The sequence below is a fragment of the Callospermophilus lateralis genome, chromosome 1, assembly GCF_048772815.1.
Source record: "Callospermophilus lateralis isolate mCalLat2 chromosome 1, mCalLat2.hap1, whole genome shotgun sequence".
Lineage (NCBI taxonomy): Eukaryota > Metazoa > Chordata > Mammalia > Rodentia > Sciuridae > Callospermophilus > Callospermophilus lateralis.
This window is the reverse complement of record NC_135305.1, coordinates 213,654,877-213,678,781: the sequence shown is the minus strand read 5'-3', so window position 1 is coordinate 213,678,781 and position 23,905 is coordinate 213,654,877. Positions and strand designations below refer to the sequence as shown.

The following is a 23,905-nucleotide window of genomic DNA, read 5'->3' as shown; positions in this document are numbered from 1 at the left end:
CGAGGCGTGGCTCAGGGGCCTGGAGGCTTTTATTTCTTGGACTGGTCCAGAGGATGGTGGGTGACCTACAGAGCCGGGTCCACTGCAGATTCCTGGGCTTTGGCCAAACGGGCCTCCCTCTGTTCCCGCCGCTTCTTCCGCTGGAGCAGCCGCCGCTCCCGTTCAAACTCCTTCATGCGCTTCACGTAGCTGAGGGGAGAGAAGGGTCTCAGCTCTGGGCGGGACTCCCCTGTCCCTGGCTCTGATCTCAGGAGGGAGCTCATTCCTCTGTTTGGTGCTGGCCGGTGACACCCCAGGTGGTTCCAGCCACCTGCCCAACCTGGAGCCGCCCCCCAGTCCCCCCTGCTGGCCTGGGCCAGCTGAGGCATGGGCTAGTGGTGCCTGGGGTGGGGTGGGGGGCTCACTCGAGGTGCTCGCAGTAGTCCCAGTCGTGCTGCTCGTGCTTGCAGCCCAGGAAGTTGGGGAAGCTGTCGCGCTTGCACTTGAGCAGCTTGATGAGGTAGTGGGCGCAGTAGTCGCGCTGCTGCAGCGTCAGCTGTGCCTCGTTCATCTCCTGCTGTGTGGCCACCATCACTGAGGGGAGCGGCAGGGCTCAGCACAGGTGGACAGCCCGCCCGTGCCCCTACTCCAGGGACAGTCCCCACTGAGGACATGGTGGCATGCTGATGGAGAAGCATTACAGCCATCCCTTGAAGTGTCTTTTCCCTGTGTGTCCAAAGGTAACCCTGGCACTGAGGCCCGACAGGAGAGGGGTGGCGCGTTCACCCCCACCTCCTCATCAACAGCACTGGGTCCTGCCTCCCCTCCCCAGTGATGTCATAACCCTTCAAACAGCCCCCGCTGCAGACTGGGGCTCAGAAAAGCTTCCCCCAGCGCTCCCCTGGCCCCTTCCCAGTGTGGGGTAGGGCTGCAGAGCGGAATCCCAGCTCTGCACTGGCCATCGGTATGTCCACTGTCACCTTCCTCCTAAACAAAGGATTTACAACCTCCAGCATGGAAGTTCCCTGAGCCAATGACTAGCCATATCACTCAATGACAAGGACAGTTCTCAGACATGCATCATTAGGTGATTTCATCACTGTGTGAACATCAGAATGTACTTATACAAACTAAGACAGCAACAGGTGATGGAGCTTCACACTGTCACATATGGTCTGTGGTTGACTGAAGCTGCTAATAATGAACGGTACTTAGGCTCAGACCTCAAGAAAGCTGGACTATCCTTTGGTCGTGGTATCCCACTCCCTTGGCAAAACTGACCCCAGGGGAAATCAACCTTCAGGAGGCTGATGGGGGCCAAGAGGAATTGTGGCTGTGTACCCTAGCCTGTGCTCACAGTGGCTGGTGACCCTGTGTCCCTGGCCTCCTTGCTGAGTACCCTCCTCACCTCTGCCTGTCTTGGGCTTGGCTCCCTCCACCCACACCACAATGAGGCCACGTATCAAGTTCAGGCTGGCTTCTCCCTCTGCTTCCCAGCCACAATTCTCTCCCCCTCGGCCCTCCTGTCCTGCATTCTGCCTCTTTTGGCTTCTACTCCATCATGCCAGGCGGCTCCCAGCTCAGCTGGCTTCCTCCCTTTCTCTCTGTTCCTCTGCACCTTCCCTGGGTTTCTGCCCATTTCTAGGCGGCCCCAAACCCAAACATTAACTGTTTGTTTCCTGAGAGCCATTCACAGATTAGAGTGGGTCCTTATCCATGGCTTCAACTGCCATCCTTTATGTTAAGGAACCCCATCTGGTCCCCTAACCGCATACATCTTCTAGCCCCAGGCCCAGCTATCTACCTATATCCCCCCGCCGAGACACCTACACTTGGGGCTTAGAGAGCAATCCGACTCCTCCTGTGTTTGGAACTTATAATCAGCCAGCAAGGCCTTATGGGGTACCTGCTGCATGCATGGTGTATTCATGGGTACACAGCAGGGGACATGACAGACAAGTCCCTGTCCTTGGAGGGAGTCAGATAGGACACAGTGTCACAGACTGTCTGGCAACGGTAAGGATGAAGGAGACAAAAAAAGAGGGAGTGTTGGGTACACGGGAGCAGAGTGTTCAGAAAACAGGTGTAAAGAGCTTGTGGTGAGAGGCCAGGTGGCAGGACGCCGTCAACATCAGCAGTGGGCTGTGACGGGGAGTGTAGGCTAAAGCCCCGGAAACAAAACTCAGGAGCCCTGGCATGCAGAAGACACTTGAAGCCAGGACACTGGTGGAGACCCACACTTCATCTCAAGCAGTGGTGGACAAGGCCTGAGCCTTGGGGCACCAAGGGGAGGCCAAGAGGAATTCAGCGTAGAAGCTCCCAGCGAGGTTGAGTCTTGGAGGCCAGGTAAGGAGGGTCTTCCAGGAGGTGTCAGTGGTGAAGGTTAGGTAAGAAGTGGGCACCGACGACGGGGCTTGGTGACAAGAGTCCTCAGGAGGGCTTGACAGAGCCCTTAAGTGAAGTGGCAGGGGGAGAGGGGGAGGTGGGGCCAGGGGGTTGTACAACAATGGGGAACAATGAGGGGAAAACTAGTGTTGGAGAGGGAGGCTGGCTGAAGGAGACTCCTTGAGACTGGGCAGATGGAATGGGGGCCATAAAGGGCTCATCTGTAGTGGGGGCTTAGGTGAGGAGGAGCCTGAGGGCGAATGGGGGCAGCGAGCCCGAGAGAGCCCCTTTTTGGTGGCTTGTTTTCTCAATAAGAGGATATAAAATGGCCTAGGAGGGAGGAAGAGACAGTGACAGTCCCGGGATGTGTCAGGAATGCCAGGCAACATCAACGAGCCACTGGAGGAGCACCCAGGAGGCCGTCAGCAGCCCCCACCCAATCATGTTCTGCGGGCACAGGGGTAGATGCCAAGGAAAGGGGCTGCCGCCCCCACCACGGTTTTGGCCAGCAAGAGAAAGGCACAGGGGGCCCTGGTGTTTGGGAAGTAGGTGCACGGGGAATGCAGGCTCAGATGCGACTTTAGGACCACCTGGAGAAGGGGTCACCCTCCAACATTCTCTCAGACACAGACCTTTCTTTACCCCTAATACTTGGAGGTTCTCTGACCCCAAGTGGACGAACACTCAGCAGTCACAGCAACCTCTAGACAGCAGTCTGTGTCCCTCCTCTGCTCAGTAGCATGGGCTCTGTCCTCTCCGTGACTCTCCCCGGTCACCTCCTACTCATCCCCTTCTCATCTTCTACCCACCGCCTCCTAAGCCTGCTCGGATACCCGCCAACTGTGCCCCCCAAGATCTGCCTGGTCCCGCCGTCTTCCCTCCCGGGCTGGGAGGTCACTGAACACGGCGCCTGCATCTCTAGTCTCCGATGCATCTCCGCGGTGCCCAATTTGGGACTCGGTCCAGAGCTGGCCTCCACACGACTGTGATATTACTACGTATCAAAAGCAGTGCGCGCCGGGCGAGCTCCGCGGCCGACCTGCCCGCCCGCGCCGGGCCCTGCTCGCAGCCCCGGCACCGCAGAACCCCAGCGAGCCGCGCAGAGGTCCCCGTGCCGGCGCGAGCCCGCCCTGCGTCGTCTGTGCAAACCTGAACAGGAGCGACAGCTGCACGGGGGTACAAAGGACGTGTCCCCTCCCTGACAAGCCTTCTCAAGGCTCCCCGCTGCCCCCAGGACAAAGGCCAGCTCTGGCAGCCTCTCTTTTGTTCCCGGGCCTTTGCTCGAGCCGGTCCCCTTCCTGGAATGCCCGACACTCTGCAGGGTCACCGGCGCCTGGGACTTCCTCGCACGGAGGCCAGGTCCGCGCAGAGGATTCTGAGTTGCCTGGGTCCCGCGTCCGCGCCCCACTCCCGCCAGCCGCGCCTGCGCACTGGGCCTTACCGCGCTCCTTGCGCTCCGGGAAGCCGTACTGGGGCGGGAAGGTGGGCATCTTCAGAGGGTCGGGCTCCACGGAGGCATCGCCCAGGTAGCGCCGGGCCAGGTGCGCCCCCATGTCTACTCCGCCGCAGATTGCAGCGCCGGCCGGGGTCACCTCAGTCCTACCCGGAAGCACTGCCTTCTTCCCCACCCAGGACTTCCGGGTCGCCCAGGCCGCAGCGGGGATCCTAGAGAGGAACCCTCGGAGGACTTCCTGACTGGCGAGCGCCACCTGGCGGTCTGAAAGAAGAAGGACAGGGTGGCTCCGGCTCGCTGGACATGGTCGGACCCTGGAGGGGCGGTTGAGCCTGATTCTAGAGCATAAATGAAAATTGCATTTCATATTTTCCAGAAAGAAGCTTTTATTCTAAAACATTAGAATTTCTCTTTGGATTAAGAAGTAACAATCCTGATTATATCATTCATGAATATAAAAAAATATGACTTTTGTTTTTTGTGTTGCTGGAGTTGGAACCTAGGGCCTTCCCAGGCTGGGTACAGTGCTCTGCCACGGAGCTGCACCGCCGCCCAGAATTTTATTTTATTTCATTTTTTTTTTTTTTTTTGGTACCAGGGATTGAATTCAGGGGCACTCGACCATTGTGTTTTATTTAGAGACAGGGTCTCACTGAGTTGCTTAGCGCCTCGCTGTTGCTGAGGCTGCTTGGAATTCGCCATCCTCCTGCCTCAGCCTCCCGAGCTGCTGGGATGACAGGCATATGCCATGGCTCCCGGCAGAATATCAAAAATTTAAATTAAGTTATTTAAAAGAAATTTGTTAATGAAATAAAGTCAAATTAAAATAAGCACAGTCACCCTAGTGCTGGGTTCCATTCAGCACTGCAAACCCAAACCCAGCAGCCTCGAAAGCTCGGGAAGATCTTATTTAGCGAGGTTTTGCGGATTGCATCGTGTCCTCCAAAATCCAGATGAAGTCCTAACCCTGAGGAAGCAGCCCCTGAATGGTGACCTTCTTTGGAAATAGGGTCTTTGCACTGAAGTTAACATGAGGTCATACCCACGCGGAGGTCATCCTGGCCCAGCGGCGGGTCCGTGGCAGAGGACGAAGGTTGGCGGTGACCACCCGGGAAGGACCCGCATCCCGAGGAGGCTGAGGCCGAGCGGGGTGTCCCAGCCAAGGTCACAGGCAGCCGCCAGGGTGGGGAGGCGCAAGGCGGCTCCCCAGAGCCTCCACACAGGGGGCGCCCCCAACACCCCAGAACTGTCACACCGGACACCTGTTGTTTTTTTTTACAGCCACCGGGTTGGGGCGCTTGGTGACACCAGTAAACTAACACCATGGGCATTTGTCCTTTTTCTGACTTCAACTGCGGTGGGTCAGTCCTCTCACCCTCCAAAGCAGCGTCCAGGCTTGGGACTTGGTCCTGGGCAGTGGCACAGCCAGACTGGCGACGTTTGGATGCTAGAGGAGACCACGGGAGGGGGGGGCAGCCCGGAGCCCCCAAGGTGCGCAGCCTGCGCCAGTCACTCCATTCTGAGTGTCAGTGCTGAGGTGGGGTGGCCCCGCGCCCTGTCTGTGCAGGGGACAGCCACCATCTGCCCGGCCCCATCACAGGGCACGAAGGGATAAATGAAATGTCCTAATAAAACGACCACCTGTGACTTAGCCAGTTAATCAGAAGCACACAGATGCCTGGACACCCAGTGAAGCAACCCCTCTCCCGAGACCCATAACAGGAGGCGTACCCCAAGACGGGATGTGGCGGCACCCTGACCTGGTCACCTGGTCACTTGTCAGGAGCCTTGCCCAACAAAGTCACCACAGCGATGCGCCTCCGATTCTCTGTCGTTGGGCTTCAGCAGAGTGCGGTTTCTCCTACTGGTGATGACCACACCGGTCCACTCCAAGCTGGCCCTTCAGGCTGACTCCCTGAGACTGCCACCCATCAGGACCTTGGCCTAGACTAGATTGGGTTCCTGCACTTTTTTTTTTGTTTTGTTTTGTATTCGGAATTGAACCCAAGGGTGCTTAACCACGGAGCCTTTTTATTTAGAGACACTGAGCTGCTTAGGGCCTTGCTGTCGCTGAGGCTGGCTTTGAACTTGCGATCCTCCTGCCTCAGCCTCCCCAGCTTCTGGGATGACAGGCCTGCGCCACCACACCCCACAAGTTCCTGCACTTTGACAGCTCTGCGTAGTTCTTGGGCTGGTTCCTGATCTTTCTAGATCACCTACACTGAGTCTTTGCATGTGTATCTGCTCTGTGCCTTTGCTCTCTGTTCAGTCTCCGGAACCTGTGAGTTTCCTGTATCATGTATATGTGTAATTTTATCTATCTAAGTGGTGTGAAGTGTGCTGTGTGACTTGAGCCTTACAGATATTAGTAGTTCAGACTGGAATAAAAGAACCGGTAATTGCTCCGCTATGACAACAGGGGATCCACAAGTATTTGGTGAATGGCAACTGCTGAAAGAAGTGTACTCGGCGGATTTGTTGTTATTCAATACATCTGACTCTGGAAGGACACAGATGTGTTTGGTCTGTTAATGGCGTAGCTCAGTCACAACAGTGTTGGACAAAGTGTGTTAAGTACTTTCTAACAGTACTGGGCTTGTGACATCAGTTAAGTGCGTTCTTCTTCTTACCCACTGTGTTGGTCAGCTTTGTGTCACTCTGACAAAACGCCTGAGACAATCAGCTTATAAAGATGAAAGGTTTATTTTTCTTCCTGGTTTCAGTCCATGGTCACTCGGCCCCATTGCTTTGGGACAGTGGTGACGTAGTCCGTCATAGCAGGAGCCATCAGCAAATTGGCTGTACTGTTAACGTCTGTGCAGAATGTGACTCTCCCTGTCCTCTCCATGGCCACCAACCCCATCGGAGGCACCACCACCTCTTGCCATCGCGAAACAGAACCCTCCCATGGTTCTGTTTCATGTGGAATAAGAGCTGGACTCGGTCCATCAGGAGGTCAGGGGTGGGCCCCCAGAATCTGTATTTCTAGCGTATTCTCAGGTCATGGTGAGGTTGCTGGTCTGGGGACCACCTCACGAGAATCGCTGGGCTAGATCTTCCTGACCCTGGGGGTGCAGCCTTCCTACCGTGGTCTTTGTGGATGGCGCTCCTGGAGTTGTGCAGTGCACGGGTTGCACAGCTGTCCCAGGCAGCCCTGCCGGGTTCTGGGTGTCCCCCCCTCCCCACTGACTTCTTTTTCTCTGTGCTTTAGTGGATCATCCAGAGATCAAAGCTGGGAGGAAATCCACAAAGGCAAATTAAGGTCCCACTTCCTTCGCCACTGCCAGAAGTGACTTCCTCTCTTAGAAACCCACCTCCTAGTGTTCCGGGACAGCAACCCCCGGCGCCCCCACCCTGTTCATGGTTTGATTTTTCTTCTTAACATTCATCACCGTCTAAACGGAACCCATCTGACTCGTTGATCTTGTGTTATTTTGTCAGTCTCAGGAGCAGATTTTGTCCGTCTTGTTGACTGACTTATTCCTTCCTCACCTAGCATGGGGCAGGCCCACAGACGTAGGCTGGGATTTAAGTGTGTCCCCAAATTTCATCTGTTGGAAACTCAATCCCCAAAGTCGTGGTCATGGTAGTGAAGAGACGGAAGCCTTTAGAGGTGATTTAAAAGAATTTTTTTTTTTTTGGGGGGGAAACCTGGCATTGAACTCAGGGGCTCTCGACCACTGAGCCACCTCCCCAGCCCTTTTCATTTTTTATTTTGAGACAGGGTCTCACCCAGTTGCTCAGGGCCTCATTAAGTTGCTGAGGCTGGCCTTGAACTCGCGATCCTCCTGCCTCAGCCTCCAGAGCTGCTGGGACGACAGGCATATGCCACCCACCCTCAGCTAGAGGTGATTTAGTTTTGGGGAGGAACCCTCGTGAATGGAGGGAATGACTTTGTTTGGAAAAACAAGCTCTCTCTGGTGCGCTGGTTCCTCTCACCATGGGTACCCTCTGCCATGATATGATGGAGCCAAAAAGCCCTCCCCAGTTGTGGATATCATGCCCTTGGACACCCCAGCCTCTGGCCTCTGAAACCATGATCTAAATAAAACTTTCTTCTTTATAAGCTACACAGTCTCAGGTATTCCATCATAGCAACAACAACAAAAAAGGACAAAGTGAAGGGGTTGAATATCTGTTCAAAAAAACCCCAAATGAATAAATGAAGAGGGCATCTGGGGGGATCAGTCAGACGGTCGCATGAAAAGTTCGCACTGCCTGGCACCTAGTAGGTGCCCGATATGTGCTCGCTCTTACTGCCACCCTGTAACTAGAAGGTCACTCTCCAAGTAGACATTGTCTAACTGGAAAGCCAGACAAGGTGCTACGATGAGCAGCCCTCACCATGGAGGCATAAGGGGTCCCAGCCAGGAAGACCCTGGAGGCGGGCCTGGGGCTCCTTGTTCCCGAGGCCCCAGGGCTCAAGAGTTTCAGCCAGCGCGTGCTTACCCAGGGTTGGGGATGAGAAGGTGACGGTGTTATGGCAGGGTGACATAAAGCAGTGTGTGCGCCCGTGGGAAGGGGTGGGGTCTCTGTCACCCACCAGACAGGCTCTTCCTGTTTTTTCCTCTATCAGTCACCCGACAAGGGGAGCTTCCTGTGCCCCATGCTGCTCCCCCAGGTGCCTGGTTTCTTGCCTGGGGCTCCCTGCCCCTCCTTCCTCCTCTGCCGCCGGTCCCTCCCCCTGCGCCCGTCCCCCGGGTCTATTAGTATTCTGTGGCCAAAGCCCAAGAACCTCAGGTGGACCCGGGGGTGGGGATGGAAATTCTGGGTGATGTCTGCACCTCTGCACGGTCTGCTGGGTGGGAGATGGGATGCTCTGGGTTTTCAGGTCTAGGGTAAGCCCCTGGGGGAAAATTGGCTTCTGTCTTCGGGGTGAACACTCGCCTCTAATCCAGGCTCTGAGGATGCCTGGGGATTGCGGTCTCCCGGAGAGTGGCTGGTGACATTTTGATACTGATTTTGTGGTACGGGGGGGGGGGGGGGGGTTGAACCCAGCATCTCATACCAGCTGGACAAGCGCTGTGCCACCGAACTACATCCCGGCCTTCAAAAAATTTCAAGCTGAGACACGGTCTTGCCAAGTTGCTGAGGCTGGTCTTGAATTGCGATCCTCCTGCCTCGGCCTCCTGAGTCATGGGGGTTACAGATGTGCACCCCTGCACCCAGCCTGGCTGGCATTTGAAAGACACGTGAGCCTGAAGGGGTCTGACTTTGGGGGTCATCTTAACCAGGACTTGGCAGGCAGGACGGTCACTCATTCATTCAAGAAACGTGCTCTGAGCACCACATTACCACATGGCAGGCAGTAACACGCAGTGAACAGGACAGACACAGATCCCTGCCTTCGCAGAGCAGAGCTCCTAACGGGGGGTGGGGAGACAGGCAGTGAATAAAATCAGGAAAGCCAGGTGTGGTAGCCACCCCTGTAATCCCAGCAACATGGGAGGCTGAGGCAGGAGGATCTCAAGTTCAAGACCAGCCTCAGCAACTTAGCGGGGCCCTGAGCAACTCAGTGAGACCCTGTCTCTAAATAAAATGTAAAAAGGGCTGGGGACGGGGCTCAGTGGTCAAGCACCCCTGGGATCAATCCCCAGTGAGTCCCCCCATCCCCCCAAAAATAATAAGATTAAGAAGTGACCTAAACGGAATGTCTGATGGCAACAAAATAGTGGTAACTGTTAAGAAGGAAAAATTGGGTTCCGGAATATGAGAAGGGACATCTTGAAATTCCAAGTAAGGCTGTTTTGGAAGGTCTCACTGATGATTCTGGACCCGAGACCAGGGGGTGCTCTCCACGGGGACTGGGCACAGCCTCCAAGCCCCTTCCTCTAGGAGACTCCCCTCCTCTTCTGTTTCTTTAGAGGCCAGCAAGAATTTCCGGACTGTCGGGAGCTGCCCTAAATGCAGCGCCTTTAAGTCCCGATGCGCCAGGTTCTGAGCGACTACCGCCTTCAGCTGTCCCAGATCGCAGTCACCTGGGCGTCACCCCAGCTGGGATGGCAAGGCGTGGCTCCAGGCGCAGGCGTCACCCGCTGGGGCTGAGTGACACTCACCTGTCCCTTTGTAATCCCCCCCTTTGCCCTTTTGGGGATAGAATGTTCCACGGAACCTCCCCTGTGTGTGCCCTAGATAAGAATGAAGAATTCCAGAGGCTCGCTCTCTTTCCACGGGTCCTTAGGGTGGGGGAGCCATCACGGAGTTTGAAAAGGCACCTCTGGGTGCGTGCGCCCTCTCTTCGCTGTTTTTCTTAGGTTGTTGGAATGGTCAGATTTGGGAACCCAGCACAGGGCTCCAGCGAGGACAGGGGCCATAAACGGAGGCCGCGCTGGGATGTTTTAGGGTAGTTGACAAAGTGTGCAGGGTTTCAGGGTCGCCCTCCTCATGAGCACGCTCTTTATGACTTACTGTGAAGCTAATGTGGATGTTGAAATTCCACAAGTGTTCTGCTCCGGAAAAGTAAAGTGTCATTTAAATTTTTTGTTTTCATTATTACTTTCTGAAATTGTTTGGGCGATTTAAACTGAGCTAGTAAACCGGCTGAGCCTCTCTCTGCATCCTAATCAAATAGTCAGATCGGGTGGGCTGTGACTCACCTGCTCTTTGGGGACGAAAGCAAGGCTTTAGACACTATTCCCTATGGGGTCTGTAACTAGACCCCCACCGCCAGCATATTCTGCCCTTTCAAAAACCTAAATTGACGAATGTGGGCTATCCTGGGGCTGGCCAATGCTGGCGTCTGCCACTGGGACCCATTTTGGGTGTTTAAAAATTTTATTTTTATTTTTGAGGTGCCTGCATGCTATGGGAGACGGCAGCCACCCGTAGCTCTGCGCTTCCCCGCCCTTGGGAGACGCGAGCGCTGGCGCGATTGCACCTGACGGCTTTTACAAATGTAAGCATCTCATCTTAGTCCATTCATGCTGCTATAACAAAATGCCTGAGATTGGATCATTTACAACAAAGAAATTTCTTTCCCACGGTTCTGGAGCCTGGAAATCCGAGCAGGAGGCACAGGAGGTTTTACTTGGGTCTGGGGAGGGCATCTTCTCTGCTTCCAGTGAGGGCGCCCTGTCTCCACCCCCCAGAGGGATCAATGCTTTGCACTCCCATGGCCACAGAGGTGGCAGGCCAGGCAGCTCTCCGTACCCTTGTCCATAAGGGCATTAATCCCGTCCATGAGCCCAGAACCCTCACGGCCTGATCACGTCCCCCAAAGCCCCACCTCTTAGTATCACCACAAAGCATGGGACACATGGAGGGACACATACCTTCAGACCACCGCCGTGGCATCCGTCTTCCTGCTGGTGCTGCTTGAGCTGCGAGGTATTTACACAAACACACACGCTGGGGTCACACCCGGGACCCCCCACTGAACCACCACCCAGCCTTGCCGTCCACATGTTTTCACTTCCATTCAATTTCAGTATATCTCGAATTTCACTTCTGAGCTCTCTCTGACCCGTGGGTGTCGTTTAATCTACAGATAGCGGGGGACTTCCCAGATCTCACTGTCGCTGATGTCCAGCTTTTTAAAGATTTTTTATTTGTTCTACTGAGTTGCCCGTGACAGCAGAATGCACTTCGATTCATCGCACACGAGTGGAGCGCAACATTTCAACGCTCTGACTGGACACGGGGTAGACACGCCGAGCGGTCACACCCGCGCCTGGGGAGATGATGTCCGTCCGGATCCACCGTCTTTCCTACCCCATGGCCCCTCCCCGCCCCCCCTTTGCCCCTTCCCAGGCTCTCCCTGATTTCCAGTTATTTTTGTTTATGAAGTTATGCTTGGCATGACTTCGATTCTGTGATTGTTCTTTTTATCGAGACCCCCGTGTACCCCCAATTTCCTTCTCCTGCTTTCTTCTTTCTTCTTCTTCTGTGTATGACTGACGCGACTTTCTGAAGATATTTGGCTCGTTTGTTTATTCGTTTATTTGCAGCGCTGAGGATGAAACACAGCCTTGTGCATGTGAGAAAAATGCTCCCTCACTGAACTACGTAGTAATTTATTTTACTCCCTTTCTTTCCACCGGTGACCGCTCTGACGGTAGGGATTTCGTTGTTGTTTATTGGATGAATCCTTGGTGCCTAGCACCCAGCTTCATACTTAGCAGGTGGTCGATGCATATCTGTTGAAGGGAGGAACGAACAGATTGGACATGTTGGGAGACCGACAACCAGAGATGTTGCTCTACTCCTCGGAGGTCACAGGGCGTGAATCGGGCAGAGCTGGGGTTCTCCAGGGTCCAAAGCCTTATGTTAGACTCAGGGGATGTGCCTGGATTCCACCACCAGTCCCCGAATACCTACTGGGCGCCGGGTCCAGAGGGATGGCATCGGCCGTGCGTCCACCGTCTTGACACAGTAGGACCACTAGCCTTTCTTGGGCTGGCCTTGCTCCAGGCCCAGCTGCCTCAGTGAGCTCCCTTGATGTGCGGAGATGCCATCAGCCCGTCCTCTGACCCGTTTGCCTGACCCCTGGACATGTCCATGTCCATCTGGAGCCTGGTGCTCTGCGGTGCTTAGCAGGTTGGCCGAGCAGATAGGCTCTTCCGTCTCAGACAAGCCTCTCCTCCCCCACCCCACCCATAGAATGGGCACATGCACCCCTGAGGCAGGTGGGGAGGCCTGTGGCATTAGGCCCACCATGGGGGAAAGCCCAGCCCCTGGGGTGCGCTGTCAGTGGAAAGCAGAGCTGATCTGCTGCCCCTCTGGGGCCACCCCGTCCCCACGTGCTGGGGGAGACTTTCCATCAGGAGACCAGGTTGTTTATATCGAGACTCTTAGTGGAACATAAATTCCATTGTGTTTAAGCCACTTTTTTTTGGGGGGGGGAGTACCTAGAGGCAGATCTCCAGTATGTCAGGCTTTCAGGTAAAGGCTGCTCCAGGAGACATCTTTTATTTTTAATTAAAAGTCCTATTTAAAGTTCTATTTATTGGGGCTGAGGCTGCAGCTCAGTGGTAGTGTGTGCTTGCTTAGCATGCACATGGCCCCGCTCCATTCCCAGCACAGGAAAAAAAAAAAAGGGACTAGTTCTAGTTATTGACTATAGAATATATACCATGAATTCATTGGACATTATAGGAAAGTTTTATGGAATGTCACATCATGCCTTTTTCCCAGGGATCCCAACTAAGGCTTTATCTTAGAGGTCCCTTTCAAAGTAGCTGTTCATTTATTTTTAGATTCAAAATTTTTGAAAAAAATTTATTAAGACGTATGAATTGTGTATACGGCGGAGGTTCCGCCTGGTATTTCCGCGCCTGCACCCAGCACCCGCTGAGCACACCCCGCCTCCTTTCCACCCTCCCCTCGCCCCACACCTTCTGCATCTCTAGAAATCCCTGAGCCACTTTCAGGTTGACTTTTTTAGCTTCTGCCTTTGAGAGAGAAGGAGAGGTGTTCCTCCTTCTGTGTCTGGCTTGTTCCTCCTGCTGGGAGACCTCCCAGGTCCACGCATTTTTCTGCAAATGTCTGAAATCCCTTTCTTCTCCACAGCTGAGGGACGCAGCCTTTGGTCTTTTCTTTGTGCGTCCAGCTGCTGGGGAGGGGGCACTCAGCTGATCCCACGGCTCCTGTGACCAGCACCTAATGAACACAGGCATCTGGGCTACGTTTAGACTGCATCCTACAAAAGACGACAAGTCAGAGCCACCCAGCTGAGCTGCGCTGGATCCCCAAGTCACAAAAACTGAGATGGCACATGCGTATGGTTGCCTTAAGTCACTAAGTTTTGGGTGACTTAGGACACAGCTGTAGATCGCTGGTGCAGGGTCCTAGCACTTCGTTATGGAATGTGGGAGCACTTAGCCCCTGTCATTTCCACGTCTGGCTGGAACATCACCACCTCCAGGTCACTATCGAGTGCCGACGCGGTCACTATTGAGAATAAAGTGTAACAAGCCTTTTCTGGCTCATCCCGGTGTCCCCTGACTGGCTTATTGCCCCTCCTGTTTACGTCAGAGGTCCAAGGAGGGGGGAGATTGACCACTTTCCACCTGGCCTTGGAGCTCTGTCTGCGCCCAGCTGTGGGGCCATGGTCACCGTCCTGGGAGATCTGAACTGGGGAGAGAGAGCAGCTTAGGCACGGGGTCGCAGGGGCTCCTCTCAAGACGGATTTGCATGCATTTGACTTTTAAAGAAAGGGGAACTGAGAGGGGCCGAGCAGGCAGCATAGGGGACAGGCGCTGCTGGGCACCGGGCATTCCTCTCTGGGTCCTGGTGTCCTCTGCAGCCATGAGCACCCTGTACACTAACACCGGGCGCCACTACCCACCAGGTAGGGCCCTCGCCAGGCGTGGGCTGGGGGTGGGGACCCCACATCCCCACCCCGGGGCCATCTGGAGCCAGAGACCAGGGCCCGAGGGAGGAGGGGAGGGTGGCTGGACTCTGACTCGCCTTCTCTCTGGGAGGGACCACAGTGGAGGAGTCTGATGGTGACGGTGACGACTACGAAAACATGGCGCCACCCTACAAGGACCTTCCTCCCAAGCCAGGTGAGACGGCTCTTTCAGGAATGAGGGAGCAGGGCCCCAGGGGTCGGTCACTGGACACTGTAGCCACGTGGTCGTTCTCGGGTTGACCCACCCCAGGCCAGGTGACACGATGACAGGCGCACTGGGACTGTGTCCTGGAGCTCTGGGCACCAGCTCGACCAGCAGTGGAGAAATCCCAGGGGACCTGGGGGATCTGCCCCTTGGCGGGGGGGTGGAGTCGACGAGGGCACCTGGGTGTGGAGGGTGACCAGCCCGGAGGGTCTGTTGAGTGGACAGAAACGTGGGAGCTTGGGAGGTGTCCCTGAGTGAAGTCCCTCCCGGGACCTGGAGGCCGTGAGAGGTTTCTGGGGTTGGTAGTGCCACCCTGGTGTCCTTGGGCAGTGGCCGTCCTATGCAAAATGGGCCTCTCTATCCCCCCGTTTCTGAGGTCCAGGGACGTGAGTGGCTCCGTGTGAGGCAGGAGGTGGGCTGGGTTGTACCATGGGACGGTCTGGTCTCTGTCGCCAGCGCTGTGCCCACACGGTCCTCCGCCCCTCCTCCAAGACCAGCGACATTCCCGCCTTCAGGGCCACCCCTCCCTCCAACATGGCCCCTCCTCATCTCCCCACCTCCACTCCCAAATGCAGCATCCCCTCCTCTCCGCCCAACCACAGCGTGACCTTCAACCTGTTCCCAAACCCGGCAAGGACTCTGCGGCACCCTGACGCTGTCCCGAGTGACCACACTGCTCCCACACCCATCGCCACGATCACCCCCAGCTTCGCCCTCGTCCAATCCCAGAGCCGGCCCCAATCCCACCTAACTCCGTCCTCACTTCCGCTCTCCCTGTGACCCCGAGGCCACCAACTGTCCTGGCTCACCAGGACCGAGGGGTTTCCAGGACACGGATTTCTCAGTTTTTATATGAGGAATTCCCGGGCAGTTCGGGGGGGGGGGGGTCGGTCTCTGCACCTTGACCCTGTCCCCTCCCCTTAGCCCGACCTTGACTCTGACCTTCTCTTCTTCAGATTCCATGGCTCCCCCGCGGCCTCCCAGGGCAGGTGAGTGGGGGCTGAGGGTCCAGAGGCACCCTGTGCCTTTGCCCCACCTGGGCCTGAGCGACCTTCCTCCTTCCCCAGGAAAGAAAGCGGAGACCCCTCCTCTCCCTAGCAAGCCCCCGAGGATGACAGGTGAGGCCGCGGGCCGGGGTCTTCCTGCTCCCGGGTGGGGACTCTCCCGGGAATGACCCTTGTCTTTCTGGTCCTTCCAGCCCTGGACCTCCCGCCTGTGCCCCGCAAGTCTCACTCTCTGGGTGAGCGGCGGGGGGGCTGGGGGGTGTCGGCCAGATCATGTGTCCTACCGTGTGCGCCTGCAACACGACAGCAGATCCCGCCATTTGCACAACTGCATGCCCAATAAAAAATGTGGGAGAAAAGGAATCCTGAGGGGGAAGCCGAGGGGGTTTCCTCCCAACCCCTCCATCCTGACTGCGGTTGTTGATCTGGGAAGACAGAATCTTCCGGCAACTTCTGCATAGACCTCTCTCCTCCTTTCTCCCAGGCGTTGATCCCGAGCCTCCTCCTGTCCTGCCGTCCCTAACCAGTGAGTCCCCCTCCCCCGGGCGGCTCCCTTCCTCCTGAGTCAGGTCCAGGGTGAGGCCCTGGGACAGAGAAACCTCTCTGCTCCTCCCAGGGAGTCCAGGCCAGGGCCCCAGGGCCCCAGGGTGTCTGCAGGGGACTCTTCAGCAAGTCCCTTTGGACTTGGAGGAGACTCGGACGTGTTCTATGTCCCAGGGGTCCGCAGGCTGCCTTGAGTGGGAGGGGCGTGGGCAGGAGCTGCTGGAGGCTCATCTCCCCACCCTGTCTGGCTGGCTGTCTCTGGACTGTCCTGTAGACAGGGTGACACACCTGTCCTGTGCCCTGGAGAAAGGCTCAGGGTCCCTTCCTCACACTCTGAAGCACCAGGATGAGACTCTCTGTCCCCCCACCTCCGCCCCACAGCCACTCCAGTGCCCTGGCTCCATCCAAAGTCCAAGAGTCCTGGGTGTCACCAGGAGGAGAGGCTAAAGGTGTACCTGTGTCTGCTGCTGCTGGTGACGTCCCTGATCCTGAGCTGCCTCAGTCTGATTGTGACCCTGATTAAGTGTGAGTAGGTTCAGGATGGACCGTGGGGAGAGGCTGGGGGCGGGGCCCAGGAGGACCTGGGGTCAGGCTGGACTCTTCCTCATAGACCAGGAGGTGGTGGAGAGGCTGGGGATGTTGACCTCTCAGCAGACGGCCTGGCAGGTGAACGGTGAGTGCCTCCATCCTTCCTCACGCTCGGCACGCTGAGCTCCGCACACTGAGCTCCGCACGCTCCCCACACCCAACCCCAACACCAACCCCATCTCCCTTGGCCAGTCGCTGTGCTGGGTGCCGAGGGCAGCATGGTGAGCACATCAGACATGACCCTTGTCACGTGCTTTTCCCTGTGGAGGGCGTGTGCGTGTGTTGTGTGTGTGCGTGTGTGCGCGTGCGTGTGTCCAGACTTCCACTGGACATTATGGCAGCCACAAGCTACAGGTGGCTGTTGAGCACTTAAAATGTGACTGGCCTGAAATGGGGTGTGTGGTGTCACTGTAACTCACACGCTGACTTCAAAGACTTGCTCCCACACAGAATGGAACCTGTCCCACCAAGACTTTGAAAATGCTGGTTGCAGATTGAAATGATAACGTAGTGTGGATACAGAGGGACGAATGAAAACAGTATCCAAGTTAATTTTACCGGTTTCTTTTTGACTTAAAAACGTGGCTTGGGCTGGGGCTGTCGCTCGGTGGCAGAGCGCTCGCCTCACACGCATGAGGCACTGGGTTCGATGCTCAGCACCACATAAAAATAAATAAAATACAGATATTGTGTCCATCTACAACTGAAAAAAAAAAATAAAATAAAGAACCACGTGGCTTGGTTCACATTACTTTCTCTTGGACAGCGCAGGAAGGGGGCTCATGAGTCAGACATGGCCAGTGAATACAGAGTTTTGGACGTCACAGAAGAGTCTAAAGGAAGAGGAACGGCCCCTGCCTGCCTGTTTTCCCTCCTCCCCTGGCAGTTGCCAAATCACCCTCTTCCTGAGCCCCGACTCCATCCCCTATCCCAATCCCATCCTCAGGTCTAACGCGTCTCCAGGAAGCCCCCCTCTCCAGCTTTACCCTCAAGTCCCCAGGGTGGACCCCCCTCTCAGCCACTCTAGAGCCCCTGGACCCCGAGAACGTGGGTTTTGAATTCTGCCATTTCCCAGGAGACCCGGGATGCAGTGAGGAGCAGTCAGTGGGGGGTAGTGGGGGGGCAGGAGGGTGTGGTTCTGGGTTCCCAACCCTTGATCTCTCCTGACAGTGACTGGCATGGCGGGGCTGGCTGGACTGAAGAAGGACATTGACCGTGTCAGAGCAGACACCAACCAGTCCCTGGTGGAACTTCGGGGTTTGTTAGGTGAGTGGGGTTTGGGGAACCACCCGGAGATGAGGGACCTGGCCGGACCAGCAGGTTGCAGGACTTCATGGAAATGATTTTCAGTGAAGTTATGAGAACGGTGCTTACTGGAGTTGAGAAGGGCACAGCCTGAACAACTGTCCGTGGCATACTAGGTACACAGACTCTGGAGCCTTCTGACAGCCTCTCTCTGTCCCCAGACTGTACCAGGATCACCTGCCCTGAAGGCTGGCTCCCCTTTGAGGGCAGGTGTTACTACTTCTCTCCCAGCACCAAGTCATGGGAGGAAGCCAGGAAGTTCTGCCAGGAGAATTACTCTCACTTGGTCATCATCAATTCCTTTGCTGAGCACGTGAGTTGTCCCTGCTGAACCCTTGAGAACCACTCTGCATTGCTTCTAGGAGTCACCCCTCCTTTTCTTACCAGGATAGAGAGAACTTGTAATTCTTTTTTGAGTTATTTAAACTTAATTGCAGGTTCTTGCTGAGACAGTATCATGTGAAAGGGAAGAAGATGTGTTTTATTTGAGTTCAAGTGCTGATGGTGTTTATTCAACCTCTGCAAATCTCAGTTTTATCTCTTCCATGGAAACTGAATGACTCTCTCTAAGACAGTGCCTGTCTTCCAAACACCTTGCGTCTTGCGTGTATTAGCACATGTAGTCTTCACAGCTCTACAGATCCGTGTATCAGCCAGGAGAGGTTAGGTTTTGCTGCAGTAACAGAGAGTCTCCATAGCTCAGCAGTGATCACACAGGAGGCAAATCATCTCCGAGTTTTCACTTAGGCTCACAAAGCGAGTCACGTGAGCACTCCTTCCCTTTGAGGTGATAGGGAAAGAAGGTCTCACCTGTGAGTATCCAGAAGGAAAGTTGGAATATTTGTAAACAACTTTAATGGTATTTTCCCACCCACTCTGAGCCCTGATACTACTACAGTTAGGTAAAATTACGATTTATGCACTTCACAGTTGAAGAAACTGAAGCATAGTACATCTAAGCAACTCACTTGTGGTCACTCAAAACTACTTCCAGAGCTGGGATTTGGGCTCAGGTAGCTGTCTTCAAAGTCCATGACCTTGATCATAAACATCAGAGCATTATGTTTTTGCGTGATACTGGATTGAACCCAGCGGTGCTCTACCACTACATCCCCAGACCTTTTTAAGTTTTGAGACAGGGTCTTGCTAAGTTACTGAGGTTGGCCTCGAATGTGCCATCCTCCTGCCTCGGCTTCCCGAGTCACTCGGATTACAGGTGTGCACCACCACCCCTGGCCTCTGGTTTCTTGAAACCTCCCTGGAGCTTTTACTAGGAAATAGTGTCCAGGTAGCTTTTGCTCTTTAGAGTCCCCCAATTTTTTTGGCCACCTCCCGGGGGTCCTTGGGGATGAGGTGGAGGGCTCCTCTCTCTCCGGACCTTGTCTGCATATTCAAAACTTCTTGCCACTGCCATCCCCACTCCCTGCATATGGAGACTGGGGGTGGGAGTGTGATTTGCATACTGTAAGATGCACATATTTGAAGCCTGTGTTTTGACAAACGTCACTGCCAGTCAAAACAAGACTCATAACGTTCTACCACCCTGAAAAGTCCTCTCATATCCCTTATCTAGTTAACCCTTCCACCATCTGCAACCACGGATACGATTGCCTTCACCATAAATTAGTTTTTCTGGAGAGGAGTTGCTTCTAACCATAGTTCTTCCCAATCTTCTGTCTTCAACATAAACCCTTCCTTTTCTTCCCAAAGCCCAGATATACCAGCGCCAGGAGGCTCCTTCCCCTGCTTCTCTTCCTCCTCCACTTATTTTCTTCATGAACTTCTCTACTTAGATGCAGATTAGGGCTCCGAGTGGGTGGAAAAACACCAGGGGAAAAACCTCCTATCGTTTCCTATGGCTAAAAAACGTTATTCAAATGTTGTAATAGTAAATGCTAAGATGTCGCGGTCGTTGTTAGGTGCCAGTCACTGTGTTAGCACTTTAAGAACATTAACCCATTTTATCTGCATGCAAGTCCTATCCTACGAGGAGGTAGCTCCTGTTATCCCATTTTACAAATGGGGAAAATGAGGCACAAGATGTGCATTAATCCATTTTCAGTTGCTGTAACAAAATACGGGAAGCTGGGTATTTTATAAAGGAAAGAGTTTTATTTGTCTCCAAGTTTTAGAGGTTTGAAAGTCTCGAACATCACGGGGCTGGCTCTGGTAATGGCCCCTCTGACTGCATCACAACTTGTGGAGCATAAGAGGGAGGGATCATACGACAAGATGCCTCCAGAGACCTGAGAGGGGCCAGTCTGGCTCTTTTTACAACAACTCATTCCCTTGGGAACTAAACCATTCCCCAGGACCAGCAGATGCCTCCAATGACTTAGCCATCTCCCGTCAGACCCTCCCCTTAGAGGTTTCCCACCTCCCAACTCCACTATGTGGGGGACCAAGCTCCCGGCACCTGGATCTTAGGGAGAAAACCCACATGCAAACTGTAGCGGAGTGGCCCCCTGCCCGGGGAGCTGTGTGGTCACCCTCACGCCACATGCTGAAGCAGGGGGGTGTTGATCCCCCTCTGCCTGCTGTGGAGACCAGGGGCAGCCTTCTGAAGCCATAGATGTGTGGGAGAGGACGAGGGGGGCTGTCACCCCGAGGCCATTAGGAGGACTCATGGCTGAATGCAGTTTGTATTTGCAGAATTTCGTGGCCAAGGCGCACGGCTCTCCACGGGTGTACTGGTTGGGGCTGAATGACAAGAACCGAGAAGGGGACTGGAGGTGGCTGGATGGGTCCCCTGTCACGTTAAGGCAAGTGTCCGTGGCTCCTGGGGTCTGTCTGTCTCTTCTGTGGGCCCTGAGCATGGGGAGAGGAGAAGGTGGTGAGCATGGTTGAGGGTGTCAGGACCTGGTTCTTTTTTTAAATTAAAAAAAAATGTATGTTTTTATTTTTAATTGTTACAATATATTTAGTTACATTGTTATGTAATCATACATATTTTTGGGGCACAGTGTTATATTTCAACCCCATATATAACGTGTGAGGATCAGATCAGGATAGCTGGCAAATCTGTCACCTCAAATATTCATTGTTTCTTTTTTTTTTTTTTGCACTGGGGATTGAACTCAGGGGCGCTCGACCACTGAGCCCCATCCCCAGCCCTATTTTGTATTTTATTTGGACACAGGGGCTCAGTGAGCTGCTTAGTGCCTCCGTAGGTTGCTGAGGCTGGCTTTGAACTCGCGGTCCTCCTGCCTCAGCCTCCCGAGCCTCTGGGATGACAGGTGTGCACCACTGCGCCCGGCTGTACTAGCTATTTTGAAATATACAATTAATTATTGTCAACCACAGTTTGTCCCTCATGGTAGAAAACATTAGAAATCATTCCTTCTATCTGGCTTCCCCCCTGTACTAGTGACCACCCCTTCTCCGTCCCTCCCTCCCCGTCCCCCTTCCCAGGTCCTGCCCGGCACTTCTCTTAGAATCTACTTTTCAGTTTCCCCATAAGTGACGTGGACGCACTGTACTCTGTCTGTGCCTGGCTTATTCCACTTAGCATGATATCCTCCAGTTCCATCCATGCTGCTACAAACAATAGGACTCTATTATTTTATTTTATATTTTTATGGCTGAAGCCTTTGGCTCTTCCTGGATCCTGATTTTAAATACAGAAAAATTTCTCTTTGGGTTGGTAAATTGTCATTAAGCCCCTGAGGGTCTCCACCTAACTGAAGGTTACTGCCTGGTACAGAGGGACCTGGGGACCCTGACTGGAGGGGTACGTAGGGTCCTGGTCATCTTTTTGGTGCCCCTCTGGGAAGCCCCTCTTCCCTGCGTGGTATTGTCCTTGTGGTCTGGGACCCCAGTTCTCTAGAATTCCGGGCTGGACTACAAGGGTGATTTTTTAATGATGACAGGGCTTCTGGTCCCTGAACTGGGTTAGCTTTTGGTCGCCGTGACAAACGCCTGGGGAGAACTTGGAAGAGACAGGATTTATTTTGGTTCAGTTGCAGAGGGTTAGGTCCTGTCTGCCGGCTCCATTGCTCTGGGTCTGATAGAGGAGGAAAGCGGTCAGCTCACCGTGGCCAGGAAGGAGGGAGGGGGCAGACGGGGCCAGGGACAAGCCAAGTCCTCTCAGGATCTGCTTCAGGGACCTACATCCTCCAGCTAGGTCCAGCCTCTGACTGTGTGAGACTCTGGGGGACATTTCAGACGAATAGTAACATGTCCTTTGAGGTTTCCTCCATTGCAACATCTCAACCTTTTAGCACAACTTTGCAACTATATCAAGCCTCTAGGTTAAAGGATGGAAAAATAAAGAGACTGGCCACAGGTTTGAGAGGAAGATTTGGAGTTGTCAAAATGATGAGCAGGATTTTTTTTAGCTAGAGATTCCTGAAAGGAGGCACGGCTCTCTAAGAGATGATGTGGCGTGGCATGGCACTGTGGGGACAGCTCAGGTCCTGGGTGCCTGCATTCCCCAGCAGGAGGCACTGGCTGCCAACGGCTCACAGTCATGATGTTTCTGGAAATGTGTCCTCAGCCGAATGGGAGGCTGCTCATCTAAGAGGTTACCCCTATTCCCACGGGGGTCAGCCCAGGGCCAAGGACATCCTAAGAGATGGCTTCAGTGGGGTGACCCTAGAGGGCCTTCGGCATCCCGAGCTCCAGGTCAGGAGGAAGCCGTGCGCAGCGGAGCTCACAGCCTGGCTCAGTTCCTCCTTCCCCATCTGCCGCCAGCTCCCGCTCCTTCTGCTTTCTGTAGAACATCCCTTCACGCACCCCATGCACCCGAGTCCCTGGGTCAGACCCTGCTTTAAGAGTGTGACCCCAAATAGCGCAATTCCTGCAAGGTGGGGAGGATCCGACTGGGGTGTGCAGAGGGAGGGGTCCTGGGAAGTGGAGGAGGCAGAGGAGGCTGGTTCAGGAGGCCCAGGGTGGGCGGTGGAGATGGGAGAGGCTGCCCTGACCGTGACCAGGGCTGGGTAGGACAGGTGAGCTGTGGGGGAGGCAAGGAGCGATTCAGATGGAAGGACCCTCGGACCGCGATGGCCTTTCCCCTCCCACCACGTTCCTTTCTTTAACGTCAATAGCTTTTCATGTTCCTCGTCTTTGGGTCCTGGGGATTGAACCCAGGGACATCCTACCATGGAGCTCTACCCCCTCTTTTGATTTATTCATTTTTTTTCTTTTTAAAAAAATATTTATTGGGACGCTTCGATGATTCATCCCAGAGGGCTTCAGAATCGTCACACATGCGTGTCACATGATTCTATCCGTCTCGTCGCCCAGTAGCTTCCCTTTCCTCCCCTCCCCACCTGCTCCTCCACTCCGATGCTACACCTTTTTTTTTTTTTTTTTTTTTTTGAGACAAGGTCTTGCTACATTTCCCAGCCTGGACTTGAACTTGTGCTCCTCCCTGCTCAGCCTCCTGGGTTTCCGGGATCCCAGGCGTGTGTCCCCATGACTGGCCGTCCTGTGGGTGGTGGCCGCTGCCCGGGGGCATGCGTTTGGCACTGCAGAGCCACGCAGCATAGTCTCAGCACCCGCAAATCCCCTGGGGTCCCTTGGCTCATCCCCTCTCTGCCCACTGTTTCTTCCCTCCAGTTTCTGGGCCCCACAGGAGCCCAACAACATCTACGAGGAGGACTGCGCCAGCATGAACAACGGTGGCACCTGGAACGATCTCTCTTGTGCCAAAACTACATATTGGATTTGTGAGCGGAAATGTTCCTGTTGAACCCTCCGGGGCTGAAGCTAGAGGTGCGTGGCCCAGCATGCCTCCCTGCTGGGGGTGAGAATTCCCTGCCGTTCCACAGAAGACTCTGTGTCTCTGGGGGTATGCCGAAGACATGATTGACAGCTGGAGGAGGCCAGCTCCCTGGGGTGCAGGCCAACCCTTCCGGTTCAAGCAGAGGGGTGAGCTGGAGGGACGCTGGGGACTTGGCGGTAGGTGCCCTCCCATTTCTGAGAGGTGGAGGACGTTCATCCATTTCCTGATCTTGAGAAGCGATGCTGAGTCTGACATTGAACCTGGGGGGCTCTGAGCATGACGTTGAGCCCAGGATAAAACACCCTGGCTCCCATGACCCAGGATGAGCTGGCTCCGGGCTCCCTGACCACCTGGCTGATGCAGACCT

The 23,905-nt window shown here is 54.6% G+C and overlaps 2 protein-coding genes across 2 annotated transcripts; one reads left to right on the top strand and one right to left on the bottom strand.

Annotated features, from left to right (window-relative positions):
- Positions 1–11: 11 nt before the first annotated feature.
- Positions 12–3,992, bottom strand: Ndufb7 (NADH:ubiquinone oxidoreductase subunit B7). The gene is made up of 3 exons (XM_076848010.2): positions 3,806–3,992; positions 405–573; positions 12–189 (listed from the first exon to the last, which is right to left on the bottom strand). The coding sequence occupies exons 1-3, from the start codon at positions 3,915–3,917 to the stop codon at positions 66–68; spliced, it is 405 nt and encodes a 134-aa protein (XP_076704125.1). The 5' UTR covers positions 3,918–3,992; the 3' UTR covers positions 12–65.
- A 10,047-nt stretch (positions 3,993–14,039) lies between these two features.
- On the top strand, positions 14,040–23,672 carry Clec17a (C-type lectin domain containing 17A). Its single transcript, XM_076847895.2, has 11 exons — positions 14,040–14,105; positions 14,239–14,322; positions 15,330–15,362; positions 15,441–15,491; positions 15,862–15,903; positions 16,302–16,445; positions 16,531–16,593; positions 17,679–17,774; positions 17,975–18,126; positions 20,466–20,575; positions 23,373–23,672. Exons 1-11 carry the CDS (start codon positions 14,063–14,065, stop codon positions 23,503–23,505), a joined length of 951 nt encoding a protein of 316 aa, XP_076704010.2. The 5' UTR covers positions 14,040–14,062; the 3' UTR covers positions 23,506–23,672.
- Positions 23,673–23,905: the final 233 nt, after the last annotated feature.